This window comes from Punica granatum, chromosome 3 (genome assembly GCF_007655135.1).
Source record: "Punica granatum isolate Tunisia-2019 chromosome 3, ASM765513v2, whole genome shotgun sequence".
NCBI classification, from domain to species: Eukaryota; Viridiplantae; Streptophyta; class Magnoliopsida; order Myrtales; family Lythraceae; genus Punica; species Punica granatum.
The window spans coordinates 3,056,122-3,065,078 of record NC_045129.1 but is presented as its reverse complement, the minus strand read 5'-3'; the positions used below and the strand labels follow the sequence as shown (position 1 = coordinate 3,065,078).

At 46.1% G+C, this 8,957-nt stretch overlaps 1 protein-coding gene across 1 annotated transcript; it reads left to right on the top strand.

The window, feature by feature from the left end:
• The first annotated feature begins 3,379 nt into the window (after nucleotides 1-3,379).
• On the top strand, nucleotides 3,380-8,443 carry LOC116201093 (N6-adenosine-methyltransferase non-catalytic subunit MTB). Its single transcript, XM_031532196.1, has 7 exons — nucleotides 3,380-3,639; nucleotides 3,747-6,208; nucleotides 6,487-6,570; nucleotides 6,691-6,795; nucleotides 6,919-7,027; nucleotides 7,382-7,533; nucleotides 7,866-8,443. The coding sequence occupies exons 2-7, from the start codon at nucleotides 3,839-3,841 to the stop codon at nucleotides 8,310-8,312; spliced, it is 3,267 nt and encodes a 1,088-aa protein (XP_031388056.1). The 5' UTR covers nucleotides 3,380-3,639; nucleotides 3,747-3,838; the 3' UTR covers nucleotides 8,313-8,443.
• Nucleotides 8,444-8,957: the final 514 nt, after the last annotated feature.

Below are 8,957 nucleotides of genomic sequence, written 5' to 3'. Positions count from 1 at the left end.
GTGCAGGCTGAGAAAGAGCTTGTATGGGCTTAAGCAAGCACCTCGGCAGTGGTACAAAAAGTTTGACTCTTTCATGTTGAGCCATGGCTACACACGAACAACTTCAGATCATTGTGTGTTCGTGAAACAATTCTCGGATGGTGATTTTATCATTTTACTGTTATATGTGGATGATATGTTGCTTGTCGGTCATGATATGAGCAAGATTACAGAGTTGAAGAAGGAGCTCAACAAGTCCTTTGCCATGAAGGATTTGGGACCGGCAAAGCAGATCCTTGGGATGCATATTTCTCGTGACAGATCAAGTGGAAAACTTTGGCTTTCTCAAGAGAAGTACATCGAGAAGATTTTGGATCGGTTCAACATGGGTAATGCTAAACCAGTTTCATCACCACTTGCTTCTCATTTCAAACTTAGCTCGAAGCAATGTCCTACAAGTGAGAAGGAGAAAGAAGAGATGAAGAAAGTTCCTTACTCATCAGCTGTAGGAAGTTTAATGTATGCCATGGTCTGTACAAGGCCAGATATTGCTCATTCTGTTGGTGTGGTAAGTCGTTTTCTCTCCAATCCGGGGAAAGAGCATTGGAATGCGGTTAAATGGATCCTGAGTTATCTCAGAGGAACATCCAAGGTGTGTTTACACTTTGGCACTGGTAAGCCGGAGTTAGTGGGCTACACGGATGCAGATATGGCAGGAGATATCGATTCCCGGAAATCCACTTCGGGATACTTGATGACTTTTGCAGGGGGAGCTATCTCATGGCAATCAAGGCTTCAAAAGTGCATCGCTTTGTCTACAACGGAAGCCGAATACATTGCGGTGACCGAAGGTTGCAAGGAGATGTTGTGGTTGCAAAAGTTTTTGCAGGAGTTGAGCTTGAAGCAAGAAAGGTATGTTCTACACTGTGATAGTCAAAGCGCCATTCATCTTTGCAAGAATCCCACTTTCCATTCGAGGTCGAAGCATATCGATATCAAGTTTCATTGGATTAGAGATGTGTTGGAGTCCAAGCTGGTGAAGCTAGACAAAGTGCACACCGATGAGAATGGAGCTGATATGATGACAAAACCTCTCGCTAGGGAGAAACTTCATGTTTGCCGAAGTATAGCCGGTATGCTTGAAGCCTCCAAATAGTCGGGAGGGGGAGTTTGTTGGGTATCCCTCCAATTTGGAGGAAGTTGGGCTCAAATTGTATTGGGCTTTTATCGGGCTTTAATAGGCCCAAGAACCCATTTTTGTTAGGGTTTATTCTTCAGCAAATCAGCTGAGGTATAAAAGCAGCAGCAGACTGCAGTAGCAGCAGAGGGTAGACAGCAGCGGCAGAGGAGCTGCAAGCAGCAAAACAGCACAAAGAACAAAGGAAGAGCAGAGCCGAATTCTGCTCAACAGGGGCAGCGCGCAGCTGGAGATCAAACCTCGATCGGGACGTCAAACGAACTCCGATTGGGACGAAATTTTGACAGCAGCTTCACAACACGTGGGGCTAACTTCTGAACGGTCAGAATTTCTATTCGAGCTCTGTAGGTGCTGTTTCAGCTGATTTTGTGAACCACCCGGTGTGGGTGACGAATTTAGTATTTGGGTGATCCAAGAGAGTGTTTCTCTTGAGTTTGGTGATCCAAGGGTTTACCCTTGATGAAAGACATTGTATAACCTTCATAGTGGATCGTTGATTCGGAGTTGGTCCCGTGGTTTTTCCCCACATTGGGGTTTTCCACGTAAAATTCTTGGTGTTGTTTTACTTTACTGCTTGTTGGTTGATTTGATTAGTTCCTATCTCGATTACACCAGTAGGGGAGGAAGATTAATTGCTGCGTTATTGTTTGGTTGAGTACATCCCTAACCCCAACAAGTGGTATCAAAGCCTCGGGTTAGAGAAGTTTTGAGTTTTTCGGTGTTTTCGAGATGGAGGAGTCTACAGGATCTATGTTCAAGGTGAATGCAACCAACTACTCTATATAGAAGTCTCGGATGGAGGATCTTCTATTTTGCAGGGATTTGTACGATCCCATTGAAGGGGATTCCGCGAAACCCAAAGATAAGGATGGGCTCTGATACCACTGTTGGGAAAAATCCATGGGCTTACTTGAGACTCGGGCCCATCCGCAACCCAAAAGCTTAAGCCAATGGGTTGCTAGACCATTATCTCTTATAAACCTATGGATTTCCTCTCAATTTTTCCATGTGGGATTACTTCCATCACCCGCCCTCATCATTCTCCATATAGGAGAGAAACCGGCCCAACAATTCCCCCCCATTCTCGACTATATGGAGGACTTCGAGCCGGGTTTTTTACTTCCGAACTCGGATACCAATTGTTAGGCCCTTACCATTCTCCATATAGGAGAGAAAACCGGCCCAACAATTCCCCCCATTCTCGACTATATGGAGGACTTCGAGCCGGGCTTTTTACTTCCGAACTCGGATACCAATTGTTAGGCCATTCACTAGCCACGAGTTCCACACTCGGGCCTTGGCGCGGTGTGGGTTTCCACGCATAGCGTGTGCACTTCTCCAGGATCGTTACCTTGGGCTCTGATACCACTTGTTGGGAAAAATCCATGGGCTTACTTGAGACTCGGGCCCATCCGCAACCCAAAAGCTTAAGCCAATGGGTTACTAGACCATTATCTCTTATAAACCTATGGATTTCCTCTCAACTTTTCCATGTGGGATTACTTCCAACACCCGCCCTCATCATTCTCCATATAGGAGAGAAACCGGCCCAACACTAGTTGGTAGTTGTATATATGTTTTCACAACATAACTTTGGAAACTCTCTGCTTCTGTACATGTTATTAGACCCTATAAAATGTTTTCACCCTTCAAAATTAGAGAATGCCATAACATGCTTCTTTCGGCCTCGCCTTGATTGAGATGTGTCGTGTCATGGCCGATTCAAAGAAGTAAACAAGAAATGCAGAGTATGAGAGGAAAATCTCTAACCAGCGCCAGAACAATGACGACCACCTCAGTACGAGTAAGCCCCTCAAGTTGTTCATCACGGTCGATGAAGTTGTCCATGAGACTCATGCTCCTCTTCTTTAACTCAAGCACATAAAATGCTTTGGTGGTACTCGCTCACCTTTCAACCGAAGAAGCAGAGACTCTCGGGACGTAATGGTAAGTTGCAGCCCGCACAAGTACCACTGAAAAAGAATGAGGCAAGGAACCGGTCAAAAACCTTGAAAATAGAATTCAATGTAAGATCGAGTGCGAGTGGTCACTGCACCGAACTGAACGCAAGACGTTATTAACGTATATATTTATGGGCCTCCGATTAATGGACTGGGCTGACAAGAGATTCTATCAGTTGGGCCTGAGCGGCCCATTGGACAATTCAATGTCGAGTGCCAGTCTCCTCCCGGTTTCCGTCTTCCTCCTTCCACCCCCAACCTCCAGCAACCGACGACCGCAGGGTTTCTGTCCTTCGGCTAAGCGCAACGCAGGGTTTCGATTTCAGAAAAGCAGTCGAATCCTCTACCTCCCCCCCTCCTTCTCTGCCGTTCTTCAATCTCTGGTCCTCGCTAATTGCAGATTAGGTCAGTGACTCCGAAGGCTTGGCCCCTCTGACCAGGAGACGATTCCGGGAGCTTCAACCCCGGTAAAATGGCCCAACGGCGGCTCCCGCGATCCTGGTGAGCGTCTTTTCTTCTGTCACATACAGCTAGTTTACCGGTTTTGGCTGATTGCGTGCGAAGTATGTTTATCAACGTTTTGCTGCTGCTGGTTTATCTGGGTGCAGAATTGATAGTGCTGAACAATTTGCCGCATTGGGTTCATTTGTTTGAATTGTAGAGGACTGGCTAACCTTTAGAGAACCTTTCTTTTTGAGAAATGGATTCTCCCGGTGTTGGTCAGAGCTATGGGAGGAAAGGCGGGGAGGATGATCTCGATCGTAAGAGTGATAGGGATAGAGAGAGGGATAGGGATAGGGAGAGGGAGAGGGGTAGGGATGATACTGAATGGGAGGAGAGCGATAGGAGGAAGCACCGGTCGAGCAAGTCCAAGAAACCGAGCAGTTCCGGGGATAGACATGAGAGCCGGAAGAGGTCGAGCGATGAAGACGATTACGATGTGAGAAAGGAATCTCGCTCTAAGCACTTGAAGAGAAAGCAAGAGGAGAGTTCTCTAGAAAAGCTGAGTACTTGGTACCAGGATGGCGAGTTAGAAAGTCGGCAGGACGGTGCTGGGGAGAAGTCGGGGAGCAGAGGGCATGCTCGAGGAGGGGATGACAGTGATAAGAGGAAATCAAATCCCAAAGTATCAGACCATGAGATCTCACAGAGTCGCAATAGGAGCAAACAGGATAAGCACCACGAGGGAGAAATAGAAAGGGCATCTGACAGGGATTCAAAGTATTCGGAGAGGAGAGAGAGCAGCCGAGAGAAGGGTCATGGATCTTCTGAGAATGCAAAGATTTCAAAGAGGAGGTGGGATGATGGGGATACTGGGAGCAGAGGGGAAGAGAGTGGTTATGAGAAAAATGATGCTAGAGGCAGCAAGGCATCTGATATTAAGCACGAGAATGTTAGAGAGAAGAGCTCATCTGCCAGGAATGAATTTAGTGAGAGTAAAAGCAGAGGCAATGATCCAATCACCGACAAGGGCATCAGGTCCAGCCGCAAGGATGAGAGGCGAGTCGATGGTGAGAGGGGTAAGAGTAGAGGCATTTCAGAGGCTGTAGTAGAAGATAGTAAAGCTAGCCCCTCTACTCATGCGGAGAAGATGGGCAAGGAGAAGCATGAACTACAGAATGAACAGAGAACTCCCACTACAAGAGATGATTGTGATAGTAGAGATAGGTCCTTGCATGGGGATGAAGATGGAAGTTCATGGTCGAGGGACAAGAGTAGTGGCAGAGCCCATCGATCTCGGACCCCTGATAGGGGTGGAAGATACACTCGTGATAGAGCTGACAATGAAAGGGCTCATGGAAGATCTGGTCGGAAAGATGTGAACAGGGGAGAAGCTGTCAAAACTTCTTCCAATTTCGGGATTTCAAATGATAATTATGATGTAATAGAGATTCAGACGAAGCCCCTTGTCTATGGGAGAGCCGATCAGGCGTCTAACAGGAGATACGAAGCTGGTCAGCAATCTGATGTGAAATCAGTCCCAAGTGATGAAGAGTGGAGGAATCCGAGGGAGGAGAGGACTAGGTCTGTTGTGTCTGGTGAAGACTCAAAAGAAAGATACAATGATGATGACAACCAAAGTTCGTGGAGGGACGATAATGACTTGCATGGTGGGAGAGGAATAGGGCAGAAGGTTGCAACTCCAGTTCGAGCTCAGAGTTCTAGCAGTATGCAGTCTCCATATGGCAATCAAGAAACTGGGTCTTTCAACAGAGGCCCTGTTCAAGGAGTAAAAGGGAATAATAGAGCCGGTAGAATTGGAAGGGGAAGGCCCACTGGTAGGGACACCCAACAGATGGCACTCCCACTTCCTATTATGGGCTCCCCTTTTGGGCCTCTTGGAATGCCGCCCCCAGGGCCCCTGCAACCGCTCAACCCGAGTATGTCCCCAGCTCCACCAATCTCTCCAGGTGTCTTTCTTCCACCATTTACTCCGCCAGTCGTTTGGCCTGGAGCTCGAGGCATCGATGTCAACATGTTAGGCGTTCCACCAAGCCTTTCCCCAGTTCCTCCCGGTCCAGGGGGCCCTAGATTTCCCCCCAATATGGCCGCACCACCCAATCCTGCAGCTTATTATAATCAATCAGGCCCTGGGAGAGGGGCACAGTCAACTTTACCAGGGCCCGGGTTTAATCCTGTGGGACCCATGGGACGAGGAACATCTTCCGAGAAAGCCTCTGGGAATTGGGTCCCACCGAGATCCAGTGGATCAACACAAAAAGCTCCTTCAAGAGGAGAGCAGAATGATTACTCTCAGAATTTTGTGGACACTGGTATGCGACCTCAGAATTTTATTAGGGAGCTAGAGCTTACTAATGTTGTGGAGGACTACCCAAAGCTTCGTGAGCTTATCCAGAAAAAGGACGAGATTGTGGCTAACGCTGCATCTCCTCCCATGTATTACAAGTGTGATCTGCGTGAATTTGAGCTTTCTCCTGAATTTTTTGGAACCAAGTTTGATGTCATTCTGGTGGATCCTCCATGGGAAGAGTACGTTCATCGTGCTCCTGGCGTTGCTGATCACATGGAATACTGGACATTTGAAGAAATACTTAATTTGAAAATTGAGGTACTTTACTTTCGACATTGTTTTCTTTGTGCATGCATCTTATGGAGATTTGTAACACTAGGAGTTAAATGGCATGTCTAACCCCTCAAAACTTGAGTTGCAGCTGGTAAATTATATCATTGTGCATAATTAATAACAAAAGGGAAACCAATTGTCTGGCATCCAAGGTCTGATAGCATGAGGATGATTTAGTTTGATTTGTTCGTCGCTCATTCTTTCCTGATGATTATTATATTGTCAAAAATTAATGGTTCTTATATTTATTCCCCCACCTTTAGGCAATTGCAGATACTCCTTCTTTTATCTTCCTTTGGGTGGGCGATGGAGTGGGCTTGGAGCAGGGCCGTCAATGTTTGAAAAAGGTACAAAATTAACCTTTATGATAAGTTTCCCCAAGCAGAGGCCTGTCCGTTTTATACCATCTCTTTCTTACTCCCCCTAAGACATCTAAATTTATATCATTTGATTTCATGTGCGTACAGTGGGGATTCAGGAGATGTGAAGATATTTGCTGGGTGAAGACTAACAAAACGAATGCAACCCCAGGATTGCGCCATGATTCTCATACGTTGTTCCAGCACTCTAAGGTGGGTGATTTCATCTTTACTACACTAGTTGCTGGTTTATGTTATTTTCATGTCTTTCTTTTGATGCATTGCTTTTTATGGTTATATCAATTTTTCTGAATGCTGCTGAACTGTTGTGTTCAGGAGCATTGCTTGATGGGAATAAAGGGAACAGTTCGTCGTAGCACCGATGGTCACATAATTCATGCCAACATCGACACTGACGTAATAATTGCTGAAGAGCCACCTTACGGTTAGTAAGTTATCATCATTATTGAATGCATGTAATGTTATCTGGCATTCATTTGGTATAAGTTGTGCTAAGTGTCGCTTAATTGGTGGAACTAGGCTACTTCAGACGGGCCAAGGACTTGTAAAGGGCCTTCTTTACTGAGAGCTTTGGATTGTGTTTTGCTCTATGGTTTGTTAGAGTTGAATCAGAAGTAGATAGGTCGAGAATGTTCAGATAAGGACAGGGCAGTCTATCTATGGTGTAATATATATTGGTTACCTCGTAGAATGATGGAATGACAGCAACTGCTTGAGAATTTACAGTTTGCTCTTATGCTGAAGCAATTTATTTCCTATTTTTGTTATTGACTCTCAGGTTCAACCGAGAAGCCCGAAGATATGTATCGGATAATTGAGCATTTTGCGCTTGGGCGGAGGAGGCTGGAGCTCTTCGGTGAAGACCATAACATTCGGGCAGGTTGGCTCACAGTGGGAAAAGGACTCTCCTCCTCGAACTTTAACGCTGAGGTACGGTGTTCTGGTTCTCCTCTGGCAGAGTTCTGTTCTTTGATTGTCAAATGTTGGGTGAACTCTACTTACTCATTAGCTGATTGATTTGCCCGATTAGTCATAGCCTATTTTACACTGTTCAAGTAGAGTACAAACTTCATCTTCTCTGGATAATTCGAATTTTTTGGATGTCTCCATGTGGACTACCATACGATGCTTGATTTTCAAGCTTTTCATCTCCTTTGAAGTGCAAAACCTGTCCTATCATTCCTTTTTTTTTTTTTTCCAATTTGTGGGGAAGAGAAAAGCAGTACTTACTGATCATGAGATGATTTTTGGGGATATGACAGGCATACATTAGGAGCTTCGCAGACAAGGATGGCAAAGTGTGGCAAGGAGGGGGAGGGCGTAACCCTCCACCCGATGCTCCTCACCTTGTTCTCACGACCCCCGAGATCGAAGCCCTGAGGCCCAAATCCCCTATGAAGAACCAGCAACAACTCCAGCAGCAGAACCAGTCAGCATCGATATCTCTCACGACTGCCTCCTCTTCCAGCAGAAGGGCCGCTGCGAATTCTCCGCACAACCATCTTCCGCTGCCTCTCAACCAAGAAGCCTCAAGCTCCAACCATCCTGGGCCTGTTGTTCCTTGGGGGCTGCCAACGGAGGGCTTTAAGGGACCCGAGGGTGGCGGTTTTCACATGGAGGACAGAGTTTTCGATATGTACGGGTACGGTGGAGGTCCAAACGGGGAGTTCCTCGATTTTGATCCACACAGAGCGATGAACATGTTGTAGCGGAAGTTTTTATTTTTATTTTTATTTATTTTTGTGTATTATTGTACTTTAATCACGAGTTCTGTTCATTATTAAAATTTTGGGCTGAAATTAAATGGGAAAGCAAGTGGTCCTTTTCCCTTTCATATGTATCTTTTTTTTGCCTGGGCTAACCGAAAGTGTAGATAATTTTTATGTTTTGAATGAAGTAATGTAATGCTGCAGCACTGGAACTCGACTTGAGTTTCTGAAGCATTGGTCGATGTCCATGAAGGTTATGGAGCCAGGCCACTCTCGTCCTCGCCATTTACAGCTTGAAGTCGGCGAACTTGAGGCTGTGCATGGATGATAACTGGGAGGCTGAGTTGAGTCGATATCTAGCGAGGCCGAAAGGATAGTTATGGTTGAATGGCGGCCCTGTTGAGGTTTCACGCATAGATGGTCAGCTATATGATAGGGCACGGGGCTATTGTTGGTCTTAGCTCAATATGGTTTATACCACACCTACGCAAAGGTTGGTTGGTCGACAATGTTGGTGCCGGAGGGACTGAATTGCCTCAGGCGGGTATGAGTGCGGAACGAGTATAGGCTTTTTAGACCAGCCACAGTTCTAGTACGATATTCGACGCTACTAGACCAAAAAGATGATAAATTCACCGTCGTACT

Coding starts and splice junctions, on each gene's coding strand:
- LOC116201093 (XM_031532196.1), top strand. CDS start 3,839: ATGGATTCTCCCGGTGTTGGTCAGAGCTATGGGAGGAAAGGCGGGGAG. Junction 6,796..6,918: donor CGTTGTTCCAGCACTCTAAG/GTGGGTGATTTC, acceptor TGTTGTGTTCAG/GAGCATTGCTTGATGGGAAT. Junction 7,534..7,865: donor CCTCGAACTTTAACGCTGAG/GTACGGTGTTCT, acceptor GGGATATGACAG/GCATACATTAGGAGCTTCGC.